At 44.4% G+C, this 18,815-nt stretch overlaps 1 protein-coding gene across 3 annotated transcripts in view; it reads left to right on the plus strand.

Moving 5' to 3' along the window:
* Positions 1 to 275: 275 nt before the first annotated feature.
* Positions 276 to 18,815, plus strand: part of NR1D2 (nuclear receptor subfamily 1 group D member 2) — a 33,861-nt gene continuing 15,321 nt past the window's right edge. Inside the window, exons 1-7 of one of the 3 annotated variants that reach the window (XM_029213965.1) lie at positions 276 to 584; positions 6,605 to 6,865; positions 7,785 to 7,873; positions 9,760 to 9,904; positions 11,733 to 12,355; positions 14,091 to 14,276; positions 16,660 to 16,870. In XM_029213965.1, the coding sequence (XP_029069798.1) occupies positions 569 to 584; positions 6,605 to 6,865; positions 7,785 to 7,873; positions 9,760 to 9,904; positions 11,733 to 12,355; positions 14,091 to 14,276; positions 16,660 to 16,870 (1,531 nt within the window). In that variant the 5' untranslated portion in view covers positions 276 to 568. The remainder of the gene's footprint in view (positions 585 to 6,604; positions 6,866 to 7,784; positions 7,874 to 9,759; positions 9,905 to 11,732; positions 12,356 to 14,090; positions 14,277 to 16,659; positions 16,871 to 18,815) is intronic. The other 2 variants (XM_029213966.1, XM_029213967.1) reach the window with 2 other exon arrangements.

An 18,815-nucleotide genomic window follows, 5' to 3' on the forward strand; every position in this document is an offset into this window, starting at 1 on the left:
GGTGTCACTAGATGGGGGAGGGGCGCAGGGTTGGATAGGGGAGCGTGGCGGGGGACTCCCGGCCGGAGGCGGGAAATCGGGAGGAGGAGGAGGAGGGGAACCGGGGTGAGCGCGAGCGGGCGGCGGCGGCGGCGGCGGCGGCGGCGGCGGCGGCGGCGGCGGCAAGGAGGGTGAAGAGGGGGAGGGGCGGCGGCGCGGGAGGGGCGGAGTCGCCGCAGCGGCCGGCCGCGGGGCGGGCGGAGGGAGGGGGTGTGTGCGCGGGTCACATGGTCGCGGCTGCCCTCCCCGTCAGCCGCCCTCGCCGCCGCGGTGCGCTGGCTGCAGGAAGCCGCCGCGCCGCCGCTTTGTTGTTAGGGGCCCCGCGAGGAGCGCCGTTCGCCGCCGCCCTCTCTCCCCGCAGCCCGCTCTCCGGCCGCGGGGCCCGGGTCCGGGCGCCCCGCCTGTCCTGCCCATGAGGGGGCCCCGCGACCACCGCTGCCTCCGGCCCGGGGCGGCGCGGCGCTGAGGCGGCGGCGGCGCTGCCCGCTCTGCGGGATCGGGCGGCTCCGGCCTCCTCCCCGAGAGCACCATGGAGGTGAATGCGGGTAAGAGCCGACTGCGGCGGGTGGGGCGCGGCCGAGGGGCGCTCGGAGCCCGTTGGGCACTGCGAGGGCGGCGGCGGGGGCCCGGGGTCGGCGGGAGGGCCGCCGCGCACCGGGGACCCGCGTCGGGCTCGGCGCTCGTCGCCCGCCGGCCCGGCCCGCTACCGCCCTGCTGGCCGACCGCAACGCCGCAGCGCGGCCTGACGGCGCCGGCCCGGCCCCCCCTCACATGGCCCGGCCGCGCGAGCCACGTGCGCGCTGTGTTTACGTTCGGCGGCGCGCGGGCGCCGGTTGGCTGGGCGGGCGCGTGACGAGGCATTACATAATGGGCGCTGGGGCGGCGGCGGCGGGCGAGGACACGTGAGGCCGCGCGGCTCCGTGACCCACATTCCCGGGGCCGCAGGGACACGTGGGGGCGGGGGCGCGCGCCGGCCGTGAGCGCCGCAGCCCGCGGAGGCCCCGCCCCCGGAGCCCTCCGGGCTGTGACGTGGCCGCGATCCCCCTCTTCCCTCGCGGGGTTGCTTGCCGCGGAGGGGGCTGCGCGTGCGCGCCCCGGTAATCCGCGGCCCGGCGGCCCCGAGCGGGCGCGGAGGCCGCAGTGTCCTCCGCCGGCGTGCGGAGCCGGGGCCTGGCAGGCGGGCGGGAGAAGCGCGGGGCGTGGGCGCGCTCGGGCAGGAGGAGGGCCCGCGGGGCGGTGTGGGGCTTCCCCGACACGAGACCCTCTGGGGTCGCCCGGCGGACGGGCGGAGGAAGGCCCTGGTTGTAGCGCTGCCTCGTGTTTACCAAAAAAAAAAAAAAAAAAAGAAAAATATCAGTTTTAACGATCTGCTCGGGGACGCGACTGACCTTGCACACCTTCTGTGATGAATACGCCCTAGGCGCCAGTCGGGACCGTGAGGGATTCCACCCTTAGCGAAGCCCTTGGCTCATGTGGGCGGTGACCCGGGGTGACTCCTAGGCCTCCTGTACAGCTGGTCCTTGTCAATTCGCTTAATTGCTTTAAACCCATGGGTCACTGGTCTTTCCTGAAACCGGTAACAGATTTTTTTTTGTCTGTGCTGCGTGGCATGTGGGATCTTAGTTCCGGGACCAGGGATTGGACCAGGGATTGAACTGGGGCCCCCAGCAGTGCAAGCACCAGTCCTAAGCACTGCACCGCCAGGGAAGTCTCAGGATAACAGAATTTGACTCTGTCAATCCCTTTCTTGCTACAGTTCCTGTTGCAACGCCACAGAGCAATACCAGTCTCGCTTCTGCCCTTTTAGCTGCCGCCCCTTCTCCCAACGAAGGATGGCCCTTTACCTAAAGCCAGTGAGGTTGCAGAAACAGCCAGTGATTATTTTTTAAGTTATTATATGTACTAAAACCATCCCTTGATAACAAATTGTTGTGAACGTTCCATGAACATTAAAAAAAAAAAGCCATTTTCCTGTGTTTTAATTACCTGTGGGCTTACTTAAGCTTTGAGGATAGTTTAAAAATTTAAGTAACTCTTACGGAATTAAACTTTTACATGGTAAGGATTTAGAGTTTATAAACTTCCACCTCGTCTAACCCAGCGTGAATGAAGTCTTCCAGCTTCGTGGTCGGATAAGGTGGGCCGGCTCAAGTGATTAGAAAGTTTTTGTCTGATTTGAGCCTTCCTGGAACATTATCAGTGAACTTAATTTTGATTTTAAAGTGTGGCTACAAATTATAAAATTTCCTTACGATGATTGCTGACCCCCACCCCTCCCCTGTCGCCAGTTCACATCCCTTGGTCAGTGTTGTTTTTTTTCTGATCATCATCCTTGTTGCCCTTTGGGATGTGGCACCCAGAAGTGGAAGTTGTTGGTCGGTTACCAAGTTCCAAGCTGGGGATGCTGCTTGTAAATGAGTTCTCTGGCAGGCTTGGCTTTTGTAGCATATTGCTTTGCTGACTCACGGTAGCCTTGCAGTCAGCTAGATCCTTTTCATGTGAACTGATTTGAAGCTAGGTTTCATCCATTGTGCAGATAATTGTTTGAGCTGAACTGTAGGGGCTTGCCATTATCATTCTTAAATTTTCTCTTTTTCCATTTAGCTCCAAGTTCAAGCTGTCGCAAGCTGTAATCCAGTATACTATTTCTGCCATCCCTCTGTCTGAAGGAGCGTTGATAAGCATTCTCTTGAACTTCCTTCACGTTGTTGTAAATGTTGGCTGGGGTGGGGCCGAATTCAGTGCTGTGTGGCAGCCTCTGACCCCTCCCTTTGGGTCGATAACATTTTATTAGTCAATACCTATTCACCCAGTGACCATTTCATGTAACTGTCCTGTAAATCATGACTCACTGTGTCTCTGCCCTCTCCATGACTAATACAGAGGGGAGACAGTGAAACTGTAGAAATTGACTCTATACATTTTTGTCACAGATTTTGATTGAGTATACCAAGTTCTTTAAAGTAAATAACATATTGTACACACTTCATAACTGTGGCGGTGATGCACATTTGAAAAATTAGGAAAACATTCCCACATAGGCCATCGTTATCTTTACAAATCTGTAGTCTACTCTGTTTGTCACTTGGAAAGAGAAACAGTAAGATAATGGGAAGAATCAGAAGTGAAGAAGGAAGTTGCCTGACTCGTTGTTGGAGTTGAGGGAGTCAGAAGGTGGCCTGGAAATAAGAACCTTCAGAGAAACCACTGGGTCCACGCGACACGTTCAGAATTGAAGGAAAGAAGCGTGGATAGAGAGGGTTAGTTTTGTTTGAACTATCCTGATCCAACTCTTCCAGTATAATGACGGTAAAATAATAATCACCAGTATCTGTTGAGCATTTATGTGCCAGGCCCTTTACATGTGTTGCTACTTTGGTGCCTCACATTAACTCTATGAAGGAAGGTGCTGTTGTCACCATTTGAAGATGAGGGTCAAAGTAGACTGAAGTGAGTAACTTACCCAGGCAAGTGGGAGAGCCAGATGCACATAATGCACTTGGGGAGCACAAGCTGTGCTATAGGTTGAAGCCCACATAACATTTGAAGGCATAGGCAAAGCTTGGTGGTCCTGTCTCCTCGTGGGTCCATGTGGTTTGCCGTGGTACAGAGTCATAGCTGATGGAAAAGGAAGGGGTCAGTAGAGCTTCCCCATTTCATCATTCCTCTTTTTTAATCTTGTTGCTAGTCAGTAGGGTTTTTTTTTCCCCAGACACTAGATTACACTTGCCCCCCTACCCCTTCCCAGCAATTTACATGGAGACAAGAACACTGTTTTACAAAATAAGACCTATTTGTTTTTTGTCACCACGGTTTTTGTTTTCTTAAATAACGTCTTCTGTAGTACATCATTTAATAACTTACATATTCTTTAAGATCCCACTTATTGTCACCTTGCTCATGATCTCTGCCCTCTATAGTGCTCTTGTGCTGTCAGCAGTTCACAGTAGTTTGTATGAAACATTGCTCATGTTGCATTGGAATGCCTGGTTAATAAGGCTGCCTCCCCAGCTGGCCTTTAAAGCCTTTTAGGGAAGGGACCATCTTGTTCTCTGGAGCCCTGACACTGGGATACAATTGGAAGTTTAGTGCTTCATTAGGTCCACTGTATCATCTTGTGAGTAGAAATTATTAAAAACCTACTTTTAAAATGAGAAAACTAAAACTTCTTAAAGGTAAAAACATTTGGTTCTAAGTCACTAGGCAGAAAAGTACACTCATGAGTTGAACTCAAGCATATTTTCCAGGATGATGGGCAGTGGGGGTGGGTGATGATGGTGGGCAAGCCTAGAATTAGGGTAAGAAAACCCCAGTATATGCCAGGACAGTAAGTGCTTCCCAGCAGTACAAAGTTTGATACTGTCTGACATTGACCACTGGGCAAGCCCTAGCCTGGGAACCTGGCCCAGCTCTAGGGTCCTTTTCAACTAAAAATAGAGAAGACTGTGCCTCAGCTAATTTTAGCTTGAGGCATCTAAGAAGTATATTCTGCCTGTTTCTGGAGCTGTTGGGACTTGTTGGTTCAGGGATTTTACCTTTCTTGTGTTACCATTAAAAACTGTCTCTGTAAAAATCACTTATTTTAATAATCCCCTTTTATGGACACCATTTCATTTCAATCTTACCATAACTCTGGTAGATATTGCCATTTTATAGAAGATGACTCAGGTTTAGAGAGATTGAAAGTAACCTGCTTGCCCAGGTCTTCGCAGTAAGAAATAATACTCTGTACTCTGGAATTAGACAGCCTTGACTTTCAACCCTGGCCCTGCCACTTAGTAGCTGTATTAACCTCTCTGAGTTCCTCTTCTATAGAATGGAAAAATGGAAGTTAATTTTATAGGGTTCTTGTGAGGATGAAATGTGGTGTGAAATTCTGTCATTTTATTCTCGGCATTCTTGGTGTCTTGTATTTTTCACTTCCCCTTCTTCATTGGGTTGAGGAACTGCTAGATGTACTCCTTACCTTCTAGGAAATTAAATTTTAATGTTTTTGGGTTGCTAACTATCAGGTGGGTAGATTGGTGTCTGGTACATGCTAACACAACTAAATCAGTGTTGAAGGTCTTGCTAAGAGAATGTAGCTGCTTCTTGATGGGTCATCTTTGGTTCCATGGTTCTTGGCACAAATGCTTCCTGTAAATGACTTGATTCCCTAAAGACAGGAGTTGGATCTTAACTGGATTGCTAATAGCCCAGTAATTTTTCTTAGATTTGATATTGGAGCTTTTGCAAAGGAAGGTGTGTTCTGGGTAATTAGTACCTTCTATTGCCCAGTCAGTGCTTTAATCCGGTTCTTAAGCCATCAGGATAGCTCTGATCTCTAGAAGTTTATTTCTAAGCTGAGGTAGTTAGAAGACCTCATGGGTGTAAATGGCTGACTCAAATGCTGGCCCTGGGAAGGTCTAACTTCCTCACCTTTTATCCTTTTGAGATGTTAGTGAATTTACTACCTAAAGTGTTCTTTAGAAAAGATAAATAGCTGTGAGACCTTCCTGTGAGAATTTATTGAAGACTAAGGATAATATTTTTCTTTGTATCCTGTTCCCAGTGGAGGTAAGTGAGAAAAAAGTAGCAGTTTGCTACCACCTGGAATTTCTAATATGACCTTTAGATCTATGAAGTTTTATGAAAACAGAGGGCACAGTGGTTTTACCCAGTAACACGACATTTGATAGACTTCCAGGTTAAAATCGTTTTTCTCTGGATTCACAGTGTATTAGAGATATTCAGGCAGTTAAGTCGGTGAAAAAATCAACCTTGAAAACTATGGGCCAATTTGTGCTTGAGTTCACTAGTTATAGCCATTCTTAAACTTCAATATGACAAAGAATCGCCTGGAGAACTTGTTCAAAATGCTCATTCCTGAGGGTGCCTTCTCTAGTCTGGGCTTTGCGATAAGGGTGTCTGCAAGTCCAACGTCAGAAGTAGGTGGAGAAGGCAGTGTGTGGAACTGGGGTTTAGTGGATAGTCATAGAGTCTTTGGGGAACATCGCGACAGAAAGATTCTGGGGGCAACAGCTATGAAAGGTTTTCCATTTCCAGATAAACTACTTTATCCAGAGTTCCAAGTGTTACGTCTGTTCCTGGTTGACCTGTGTTTTAGCCAAGTGCTGGGGGAGCTAAATGATGAACGCATTGTTCTGGGATTGTTCCATGTAAAGGTATAATGAAGGACGCAGAGACAGGACCAGAACCCGATTTCTTCACGGCCAAAACAACTTGATTACTCTAAACTACGCTGTCGCTCGGGAAGGTTTTTCATTCCTTTTAGTAATAGGTTGGAAAATGAAAAGCTTTAGGTTTGGATCTGCGTGTGCTCAGAATGACAAAGCCAGTGAGAACCTGCTCACATTTTAAATTAGTGGGAATTGTTTGGCTTTGAACTTTGTGGAAGCAAGAAGAATAGTAGGAAATAAGGAAGAAAATAAGTTACTTTTTCCTCGTGCAGTAATTTTACCGTTAACCTGTCTCTAAAGTTAGTGACGTTACTGTTCAGATTTGCAAAAATAGAAAATATGTATTATCAAGTATCTAATTGTCTGATTTCCCCCATCTTTTCTAGGAGGTGTGATTGCCTATATCAGCTCTTCCAGCTCAGCCTCTAGCCCTGCGTCTTGTCACAGTGAGGGCTCCGAGAACAGTTTCCAGTCCTCCTCCGTCCCATCTTCTCCGGCTAGCAGTAATGCTGATAACAACGGGAATCCCAAAAATGGCCATCTCTCCAATACTGAAGGCATCCTGAAGGATGATCGGATAGATTGTTCTATGAAAACAAGCAAATCGAGCGCACCTGGGATGACAAAGAGTCACAGTTCAGTGACAAGTGAGTTATTTAGTTTTCTAAAGGTTTGTGCCACCAATTGCAGGTGGGGCTTGTTTTATCAGCTGCTCATTTGGGGGACCATTTTATTTGGGGGTATAATTTTCACTCCCTTCTGGGTAATCATAGTTCAGTAGTTAGGTAGGAAATCAGTGATGATCTGAAAAGTTGCAGCCTAGGGGCTGTCATAATTGGTTCTTGCTGCAGAGCAAGATCTGTGCTTATGTACTCTGTCTGACCATGTTTCCTTCGAGGGTAACCTCTTACCCCATTTCACAGTTATCTCTCTTCTGCACTCCTAGTGCCGAATCTGGTTTCTAGACAGAGTACTTAACTCGTGGAAAGGGGTTTGCTTTCATGAAGTTGGAGCTAGGAACATTTAGCGGATTGGGATATCCAAATGAGTTGTGGAAATTAGTATCCCTGAGTGACTGTGGAGGTGATGGGCTGGTACAGGGCAGGATCAGGCAGAGATGGGGCCTGACTGGGACCAGCATGTGAATTGAATTGAGTATTGTACAGCAGCCTGTGGAGACACCCCTTTGCACCTTTTGTTGATTGACACCTCTGGCTAACTTCTTAATTCTTATCCAGCAGGATTGTTTTCTTAGCTCTGGTTGCATGTCTGATGTGAAGTAACTCTAGATTTATAAAATTTCAGTGTATGTTTAAAATCATCGGGAAAGGAAAAACTAGCTCTCTGAGATATTTTTGGCAGTGCCATAAACTGTTTAAAAGAAATTCATGATTCCTTTTGATATGTCAATTTGGTGTAAAGATTTTTCTTTTACGTTATAAAAGTAGATTTGTATATTTTTAAAGTACTTACAGGTTGAACAAAATAAAATATTCAGTTGGAAAGAAAACAAACAATTTTAGTTTTTCTTCCAGCATTTCACTTTTGTGTCTGTTTGTGCCTTAGAATTTAGTGGCATGGTTCTACTTTGTAAAGTCTGCGGGGATGTGGCGTCAGGATTCCACTATGGAGTTCATGCTTGTGAAGGCTGTAAGGTAAAGCATCCTTTTGTTTCTTTAAGCTACCGATTCTGGGATTAAAGAAATTGCAGTTAGGATTGCCAATTTACACAGTTGATAATCTGGGAGGAGGAGAGAAGTCAGCTGTTCCTCTTAAAGTTTTAAGCATTTTATGTAGTGTATAAACATAACTTGTTTTGAAAAATATATTTTAAATTCAGTGAAACTATTTCTTTTTTCTTTAAAATTTTGGTATACATAAATTTGCTCTCTCACTCAAACTTAAGTATGGTATGAAGTGTTTATTCATTAATGTGTCAGGCACTGTTCTAGGTGGTGGCGGACAGCAGGGAGCAGAGCAGATGAGGCGCTACTGCCGTTCTGGGACTTAGTTTAAACCAGACTTCGAGTAGGTCTCATCAGATACTTTGACATTCTGACAATGTCGGGTGCTAGGAGTTGGGAATAATTCCTAGATGTTTGTAAAAATGTGCTGTCTTCAGAAGTGATGCCAAGTAAGTAAAAGAATCTTGAGTATAAATTGAGCCCTTGGGAAAGCTCATTTATAAGTTTAGTTGAATATTCCTGAGTCAGATAATTCCAAGTGAGAAGTCTATACCTCCTACTTATATCTAGGGAATCTCTCTTTTCTAATCTGGCACAGTCCTTTCTCCTGAGTATCTAAAGTTAACATGGCCAAGACACGTGCTCTTGCTGTTCTCTGACTGAAGCAGGAATACAGTTTGGCAGGATGTGGTGGGTGAGCAAAACAGTGAATGTACATGATGAAAGAGAAGATATTTTCTAGGGTGGCTCTGAATGAATTGTGAATTTTGTAGCTCTTAATGGCTCGATCACTTCACAAGGCTACTCAGTATTTTGTACAGATGTAGCACTTTTCCACTGTTTTAAAATTCTATAAATAGTTCTTTTTTTTTACAAAAATATGAAATAATGTGGGACAGGCATTAGTCTCACTTTATAGCTAGAGAAACAAAAGCATAAGCACAGGAGTCTAGATGTGTATTCCTGATAAAACACCACACGTAATTGCTCTTAAAGATGTGTCTAGCTCAGATATTATAGTGTCCAAGTATAGTATTGCAGTAACAAAGTATAAAAATGTTGTATCCCATAATTACTAATATAGATTCATCAAATATGTGGTTAGTTATGATAGTCAAGGGAAGTGCAGTTTAAAATAATTTTGGTAATTTTGATTTTGCTGAAAAAGTCAGGGGAACCATTAAGCTGGAGATCTTTGAAGACCACTCACAGAGCATGAACTTAAATTGTGTAGTGAAGGCAGTTCTGTGTAGCCATCTAGCTGGGAACTGTCTTTCCTGGATCCTTAGTTGGTCTGTGGCGTGTGGTGTGACACTTACCTGCTGCGGACAAGTAGCCAGGAACATCTGGCACATATAAGTAGGCCTTGCTGGTGTCAGCAGGTAATAATCCAGGAAAGACCGAGTTCTACCAACGTAATGCTTAGTTCTAGTGAGGAAGTTACGGTATGGAACACATTTCTCTGTCAGCTTGTTGAAAATGTCATTCATGTTTCAAGGGTTTTGGAAGTTGTATGTGATTAAAGCGTGAGCCGGAGGGCGTGCTGGCAGGCAGGGCTGGTAACAGGGTAAAGTGTAGGACGGGGGTTGGGTGGGCAGGGGTCTTTGGCGGTACTGAGATTCTCCAGCGGGAAGCATGGAAGAAGGGCTCTGCTTGGCTGGTAGGCACAGGTGCTTGCTGATGTCGGTGAGAACCCAGTTAAACTCTGTGTGTCAGTATTCTGCTTCCCTCAGCTCTAAGCCAGAGTTTCTTCCTGGTGGCTAGCAGTGTCCTGGCTGGTTAGGTGTGGGAGGACGCTTACAGGGAGTTCATCTGGATGTTTTTAAATGGATGGCTTCGTCTTCCTTTATTCTTAGGGTTTTTTCCGGAGAAGCATTCAGCAAAACATTCAGTACAAGAAGTGCCTGAAGAATGAAAACTGCTCTATAATGAGAATGAATAGGAACAGATGTCAGCAGTGTCGTTTCAAAAAGTGTCTGTCTGTTGGAATGTCGAGAGATGGTACGTCTCCAGTTTAAAGAGTGCTCTCCTTAAAGCGCGTGGAGCTTGGCCCTTATTTCTCAGCATAAACCAGAGCTATAAGCTGATTACCAATGGCCCCCTTGTGCTCAGGGTGAAACAGATTTTAGAAAACACATTTTGATGCCTTGTAGGATGCCAAATTAATTCAAGTCAAAATTCTAGCATCATCACCCCAGAAACAGCTTTTGGCTCTCTTCTTTTTTTGCTGCTTGCCTGTGAAAAGACCCATTTTTTCCCTATGCAATTTGAGTACTTTTTCTTTTTCCTAAAAAAAAAAAAAAAAAAATTTTACTTTTTCTTGATATAGGAGTCCTTGGCTTTTTTCCCTGATCTCTTAGCAGTCCTGAGGAACCCATTCCTCCCTACGTGAATCAGCTCTATCACTTCTCAGTCCTGATATGACACAGTGCTTTTAGGGCACTGATTCTGAATACTTGGAAAGGAGATGCAAAATTGAAAGAGACGTCAGGGTCTGGAGTGGAGGTGGTTGCTCATTTCTGGCATGATCCACTCCCGTGGAAAATAAAGGTTGTGGTGATTTGCAGGACCTTTAGTATTATTTATGGATGACGTCCCTGGAAGATGTGACTCTTCCGTCCGTTGTTCTTGGGAAATCATTTTTGGATAGTCTCATTGTGTTCTAAGTAACATAATAGAGGAGTATGAGGTTTTCAGAGGGATTGGCTTCGTAGAGTTAATTAAGAATTGCTAAGAATGAACCTTGTATTAATCTAGGGAAGGGTCATTTAAGCAGTCCTTTAGATTACTCTAGTATCTTAATGACACAGAAATATAGTATTGTAATAAGGAGGTTCTCGAATGACAGGTTTCAGCAATTGATGTTTTGTATTTTCAGTTGCTTGAAAATTTTTTTTATAGCACTAGAAATACTAATCCAAAGTTGGTGGATATTGTGATTTCCCCAGAAAGAGTAAAAATGGCCATCAGTTGTACAGGAGGGAGCAGAGGTAGAGTGTGCACCATGATAAAATTGTTCGTCTGTGGTCATGACAGTGTCAGAGGCTGCAGTTAGATTAGTGAGGCTTTCTTGCTGGGTGGATATTTAAGTTTTGTTATCTCTGTATAAATGTTAGGTGGAAAGAAGCTTTTTCCCCTCAGGGATATGAACGTTGGAAACAGGACTCATTCTAAGACTAGTCTCTAAGGTAGTGCAGGATGAATGATTTTACTTTTGTTTCATTGATTTTAATTGAAATCCAGCAAGTTTATTTTCCAATAACTACATTTCTATTGACTGTGATTTTTCTTTTCTTTTCTTTTTTTTTTTTAAAGATTTTCTCTTTTAAGAAGTTGGAAAAGGAGATCCCTTCATAGTTGGGTCTTGAGAATAAGGTTACAGAAATGAACGGACAGAGGTCATTCAGGGAGTGATTGTACCTGTGGGTTCCATCAGCGTTGGTGGATGTGGGTAGCTGAATCACGTGTGCCTTCTTGAGAACAGAGCCTTCAGCTTTCTTAGTAAGGTGCTGTATAGGAATGCTGGTCTGCTGCAAACTGATTTCCATCAGTTAATTTCAGTTTTCTTTCTTAGGCTTTGTTTATAAAATACCCTAGCGATCTTCTGAGCTTTATTTTGAGAGAAAAACGAAAAATTGTCTTCCTGCTCCCACTTCCTGTGGTACCAGAAAAACATAACCAGCAAGTTTAGGATAATTTGGGCCAGACACAAATGGATGTTCTTTACTCATATGACCAGAAGCCATAGCTATCAGAGCCAGTTTTGTGTTATTTTGTATAAATGGGTCTTATTTAGAATGTAGATGTTAAATATCTTTTTCTTCAATAGCTGTTCGGTTTGGTCGTATTCCTAAGCGTGAAAAACAGAGGATGCTAATTGAGATGCAGAGTGCCATGAAGACCATGATGAACAGCCAGTTCAGTGGTCATCTACAGAACGACCAATTAGTAGAACATCATGAACAGACAGCTTTACCAGCCCAGGAACAGCTGCGACCCAAGCCCCAGCTGGAACAAGAAAACATCAAAAGCTCTTCTCCCTCTTCAGATTTTGCAAAGGAAGAAGTGATTGGCATGGTAACCAGAGCGCACAAGGATACCTTTATGTATAATCAGGAGCAGCGAGAAAACTCGGCAGAGACCGTGCAGCCGCAGAGAGAACGGATTCCTAAGAACATGGAGCAATATAATTTGAATCATGACCATTGTGGCAGTGGGCTTAGCAGCCACTTTCCTTGTCGTGAGAGCCAGCAGCACCTCGGTGGACAGTACAAAGGGAGGAACGTAATGCATTACGCCAATGGGCATGCCATTTGTATTACAAATGGACATTGTGTGAACTTCTCCAATGCTTATACTCAGAGAGTATGTGATAGAGTTTCCATAGATGGATGTTCTCAGAATGAGAACGAGAATAGTTACCTGTGCAACACTGGAGGGAGAATGCATCTGGTATAGTGAAATCACTTCTTTTGCCCACTTTGTATCAAGGAAAGCTTTGAAGGCTTTCTTTTATTCAGAGGACAGGGGCGGGGGTGTCAGAAAACCTAAGAGATTTACAGAATCAATTTTGCGCAGTACTTTAGGTCAGATATTTTTAATAAACATCATTTGTTGAATGAGCTGATTTCATACAGAGCTAGGTACAGGCGTGTTATTTGATTGGTACTATGATTGGGATTAGGATTTTATGTAAAATATGGATCATGAAGAATCGGTCCTAATTCTTAGAAATCCTTTTCAAACTTGAAGTGTTCAGGTTAAGCATTGCCTTCCTAGCTTTGGGATTTTCTCAGAGGGCTGATCTTTTAGCTTGCCATGGTCAGTAGTTCCTTGATTTAGAAGGAAAGTGTTTTCTTTAACCATTATGATGCAAAAAGGCCTTTGGATATAGAACATGGATGTTTCGTTGTTTGAAAATTTAGGCATAGTTTAATATAATTCGCTGGTTTCTAAGGATTTTCTCCGACTTCATCCCATGGAATGAGTTAATGTTACTCATATCATTTAAGTGTTTTCATCAAATACAATAGTCTGCATAAAAGTACATTGTTTGTATTCAGCCCCAATTTCATCTAAAACAGCAGTAGCATGGCACTTCCAGTTTACACAATGAGATCCTTTGATAGTGCTTGGTATTTTCTACAGCCAGGTAATTAAAATCTTCTTTTTTCATTTCAAGATAGTTGACTCTACCCCAGTCCTAATGTTAGATTTTTTGGGGTCACTTACAAGTATTTGATTCCATGGATCTGGAAGGTAGCCTCATAATTTTTTTAGGCTTAGTGGCTCTGTTAAGGAGGGAGAAAACGTGTAAGCATTTAGGTTCTGATCTGTGATATTTTCCATGGTTATAGAATCGTCCCATTACTCGATCTGCTATGGATTTAATGAAAATTTAAAGGCTGATTTTACTAATAGAGTATACAGTGTATGTTTCATAATCTTCGTAGTGTCCTAATACCTTCTTTGGCTTCCTGTTTTTTTCCTCTCCAATTCTTATTTAGAAGGTCCATCTTGTATGTCCAGTCATTGTGTCCTAATTGAACAAGTGGAGGCCAGTGGTCACACCAGTGTATATGAAATGAGTGGTCAGTGACCTTTTTTAAAAAAGTGAGGCATCTCACTGTCTTTTCCTGTTTGAAATTACAACAGTGTAATTGTGCCTATTTAGAAAAAAGTGAGTTTTGAAATACTAAGTGTGGGGTTGGACTCTAGGCCTGTGACTTCTAGCTGTATTTGGATAAATCACTAAACCTCATAAAGTCCCATTTCCTTATCTAAGAAATGGTAATTATAATGTCTGCCATGACTACATAGTAGGGTTGAGAATCAAGTGAATGAATACGTATGAATTTGATTGAAAACCATAAAACCCAGTGCAAGATGGCAGCAATATTACAAAATAATCTCTCAAACCTCTGCAACAGGCTTTTGAACTAGCTTGTGATAGACGTACTTTTTGCTTAGGCTACCTCTTTTAAGATAAGTTAACTGCTGTTTAAGTTAGGTTGCTCTGAGGCTCTCTGTCACAAGGCAAGTAGCAAATGGAGAGAGTGCTAATATTAGTAGATTTTACTGGTGTTGGAGGGTATATTCATGGGCTTTCCATTGATTGATATGCTACCTTTGAAATTTCTGTACCACCTCTCACAATTCAGTAGTTCTTCTGTTTTATGCGTATTAGGTTTGTCCAATGAATAAGTCTCCGTATGTGGATCCTCATAAATCGGGGCATGAAATCTGGGAAGAATTTTCGATGAGCTTCACCCCAGCAGTGAAGGAAGTGGTGGAGTTTGCAAAGCGTATTCCCGGCTTCAGAGATCTCTCTCAACATGACCAGGTCAACCTTTTAAAGGCTGGGACTTTCGAGGTAGGTTTTATTTATCCTGAATATTGATACAGGGCAAGGTAGTATTTTATTTTATTTTATTATTTTTTTTTTAAACGAATTTATTTATTTTGGCTGTGTTGGGTCTTGGTTGCTACACGCGGGCTTTCTCTAGTTGCGGTGAGCAGGCTTCTCATTGCGGTGGCTTCTCTTGTGGAGCACAGGCTCTAGGTGCGCGGCCTTCAGTTGTTGTGGCACGCGGGCTTCAGTAGTTGTGGCACGCGGGCTCTAGAGCGCAGGCTCAATAGTTGTGGTGCACGGGCTTAGTTGCCCCGTGGCATGCGGGGTCTTCCCGGACCAGGGCTCGAACCCTTGTCCCCTGCATTGGCAGGCAGGTTCTTAACCACTGTGCCGCAGGGAAGTCGAAGGTAGTATTTTACTTTGATTCTTTCCTCAACAACTGTTTATTAGTCCAGAGGCTGAAAATATCAACAAAAGAATGACCATCTCAGGATCTTGGGAAAAGACAAGGTAAAGGCCGAGTTACTTAGGACTTTAAATACAAATGGACTGTATTTGCAGCACATGAACTCCAAGTTCTAGAGTCGCTTTCAGGTGTGGACTTGGTGGGTTCCCCGAGTCAGACACCTCCTGATAGCCTAACCCAGCGTTTACTATGTTCAGTACTGGACACGAAGGGTAAATAGATGGTGGTTTTTGTCTCCTAGGAGATGGTAGGATGTTTGGGAGTTGTTTCAGACATCTCTTATGTACCACTGTGGATCTTCATGGCCTCGCCTCACTCCAGGATCCTTGGCTACTTTTGCTACTCCACTTTCTCTGCTGTGGTGCCTTCTGCCTGGGCCTGGGGCAGCCCGTGTTGCCAAGTTGAGTAGGATGCAGACAGAGCCTCTCGCTGTGCTTGCTTAGGGACCTCTCACCTGTCTGCCCCGGGCTTCCCTGCTGCTGCTGAGGTGGGGGAGGCCTCAGCACTTGCTCAGCACTCACGTAGGCATTATCCTGAAAGGCAGGGGGTGGGTGGGACGTTGATGCCGGTGGGCCCAGTCTTTGATCAGCAGGGGAAGGGAGCTGGGGGAAGATCTTCACTTCCCCGGAGGGTCCCACGGGATCGGGCTCTCAGTTGTTCTTGATGTCAGGTGGTGTCCAGCTTAGCAGTATGTCCTCTGATACTGACTCTCTTTCCTTTCCATCTCATTTCCTTTTTCTTAACTCCTGTTGTTTTCACATGTGCCAGTGCACATCCCATATAAACCCTTGCCTTCGGTTCTATTCTCTGGGGCACCTGAGCTAGAACAGAGAAGATGTTTTTGTAAATAAAATAGCTGTGATAGAATTCCAAAGAAACACCTATAGGTTAGGGTTTTCAGTTCAAAGGAAAATATTAGACTTAAGGTTTAAAGTCAGAAGGGATGTCAGAGATCAAGTTCAATTCACCCAGTTTTGAGGTTAGATAACTACGGCCCAGAGAGGTGAAGAGACTTTTCTTTCCTGGGTTACCAGTAAATTCATAACACAGTCAGGACTAGAACACAAATCTCTCGCTCCAGGACTTGTGTTCTTTTCACCTTGTGATTTGTCTGAGGATTGCTGTGTTGTAGAGCTAGCACCATCTTAGAAGGCTCACTCTCTTTTGGGTTGTCTTGGGTAAAACAAGTCTTTGCTTGGGAGCATTGCAAAGGGCAGGTGTTTGTTCAATGTTCCTCTGGTTATGAGAGGAATATGTGACCTAGATGTTACCGTTTACTATAGTGGAGGGAGTGCTGCAGGTTAGCAGTTGTTGACTGGTTTGGTCTGGATTTCCATTATACCTTGATGTCTGGAGCACCTGCTACCATAGTTTTCTTTGTGTATTGTCTCTTTGGGTTATGCTTTCTTAAAATAGACTATGATTAGAGTTCGTCTGCTGCATTTGCCTTGGTTGCATTTGGTGTTTGTGTGTTTCCAGGCGTTGTTGCATTGAAATACTGCTCTTTTTACTTAGGGCTTAGAGACCATATGATACACTTGGTAGCTTAAAGAGTTTGCTAAATGCCTTTGGCCAAGGCCCAGTTTCAAATTTCTTGGCATTATTGCCTGCTTTAATTTCGGGTTTTGGGCTTTTTTTTGCCTGCTTTAATTTTGAATTTACATTTCAGAATCTTTATTAATAGTTTCAGAGTATCACAGGACTTGAGTATTTTGCCACTGGTGGCTGGAATTTTTTTGATGCTCTTCCTAGAGTATTTATCGCTTTGGTGGAGATTTTGTCTTAAGCAAATGGTTCTGGGTAAAAATAAACTCACTTTTTCTTCTACAACTCTTTTTTTATGTGTAGGATGTCTCTTAACTGACTTGAATACTGAGTTATTTTTTAGTATTACTATTGAACTTCTCCAGATACATTTAAGTCTTTTTCTTTTTCCAGGTTTTAATGGTACGGTTTGCATCATTATTTGATGCAAAGGAACGTACTGTCACCTTTTTAAGTGGAAAGAAGTATAGTGTGGATGATTTACACTCAATGGGAGCAGGGGATCTGCTAAACTCTATGTTTGAATTTAGTGAGAAGCTAAATGCCCTCCAACTTAGTGATGAAGAGATGAGTCTGTTTACAGCAGTTGTCCTGGTTTCTGCAGGTAAGGAAGCTGCTTGACAGTTGTGTGACACCTGGAATATAGTGACCAAGTGGGGAGAAGGTGGCAATCGGCTAGGTTCTGGCAAGCTATGTAGAGGGGAGAAGGCCTTAGGAAATATGCTAAACTATGAATCTGTTATTTTTGCATAATTAATTTTTTTTTTTTTTATCATGGCAGTAAAAGTCAAAAGTGCTGTATAGGGATAAAAGGATGTTTAGATCTGGGCCTCACATATACCACTCTTAGTCTTTAGCTTTTGTTCATAATTTTTTATGAGTCTAAAGTGTTATTTCATGGATTTATTTTTTGGAACATTGTGTATTTCTAGGTAGATGGTTATAATATGAATCTAAGTTTTGGTTAAAATATTATGTGGGTTACTTGAAAATGTTACAAGTATCAAGATGTATTACTGTGCTTTGTTACAAAAATCAGAGAATTATGAGTTGTAGGCTCTCACCCAGCTTTGCTACTGAACTTTCTGTGTGACTTGGTAAGTAATTTTCTCTCTTTGCGTCTCGGTTTCCTTATCCTGTGAAAGGAAGGGATTGTACCATGGGAGCCTCCAAGATTGTTGAATCCTATCATTTAATGTTTATTTATATGAGTCATTGATGATGTTTCCCAATTTCCCTGCCACCGTGCATTATATTGCAGTTATTTCTGACCAAAGTATTTCAACTCAGACGTTACTTAGCGAGGCAGAGATTATTCCCCATAGCAAATTGGAAATTGAGACAGTGACTTTCTTAGGGACATGTAAGAAAGTGCCAGCCAGTTTTAGGTATCGCTAACTTTATTTTAAACCATTTGTTGAGAATTAGACAGTTTTTTTTTTTTTTTTTCGGTACGCGGGCCTCTCACTGCTGGGGCCTCTCCCGCTGCGGAGCACAGGCTCCGGACGCGCAGGCCCAGAGGCCATGGCTCACAGGCCCAGCCGCTCCGTCGCGGCATGTGGGATCCTCGGCCCGGGGCACGAACCTGTGTCCCCTGCATCGTCAGGCGGACCCTCAACCACTGCGCCACCAGGGAAGCCCTGCCCTAGACAGTATTTTGATATGGCTTGCTTTAAGTTTCCCATTTGCTTCCTACTGTGTAAAAGGCCTTGTGCTGAACACTGTGAGGGTTGTAAAGTATAAGTTGTGGCCCCTGGTTATGTGGCTGGACTGTAAGTCAGTAACTCTTACGTCAGCGATCCTTAAGGAGAGGAAGCTCTTTGTATATCTTAAAGGGCCTGTTGCACGTCAGTGGTATAAAAAACTTAACGCCATTTGCAGGCATTATTTGGCTACCTTTTCTGATCAGCTCTACCTGGGTAGCTAAAAATGCACTTATGGGAGTAGTTTGGATGGACTGTGTCAGTGAGGGATGCCTGGTTTCTTAGTAACCTTGTAATGCTTCTTGCACTTACCTACCATTTCACAGTCTCTTCATGAGTAATTAGTAATGGTTTGAGTTGTCATCAGATTAGTAAATCTTTAATTGTGAAATAAAGGTAATCCATACTCGGTAACTTCTTTATCTGATGAATATGCCTTAAGTGCCAGGTGCTCGGGGGAGACAGAACAAGCATTAAGACACCGGCTTTGTGTTCCATTTGGAGAGACAGAACCAACACAGAAAGCTTTGTGTTACTAAACTGCTTGGTTCTGACTGAGGTAGGTAGGAGTTCAGGAAGGAAGATGAAGTCATCTGAGAAGGCTTTGTGGGGAGGACGGGGTATTAGGTTTTCCCAGCCAGAGGCGAGGGATGGCATGGGGCGGGGCTAAAGCCTGGGGTGCACGTCGAGGAGGAGGGGGCAGAAGGCTCGGGGTGAGGGGAGCACCAGGTTACAGAGTGACAGCTGGCGAGCTGAACAGAAGAGCTTTACCTGGAATACGGGGCAGTGGGAAGTCAGTGTAACTTCCTAAGTAGGGGAATGGTCTGGCATGAACAAAGCCATGCT

The sequence above is a fragment of the Monodon monoceros genome, unplaced genomic scaffold (assembly GCF_005190385.1).
Source record: "Monodon monoceros isolate NGI ecotype Baffin Bay Population unplaced genomic scaffold, NGI_Narwhal_1 Super_Scaffold_11, whole genome shotgun sequence".
Lineage (NCBI taxonomy): Eukaryota > Metazoa > Chordata > Mammalia > Artiodactyla > Monodontidae > Monodon > Monodon monoceros.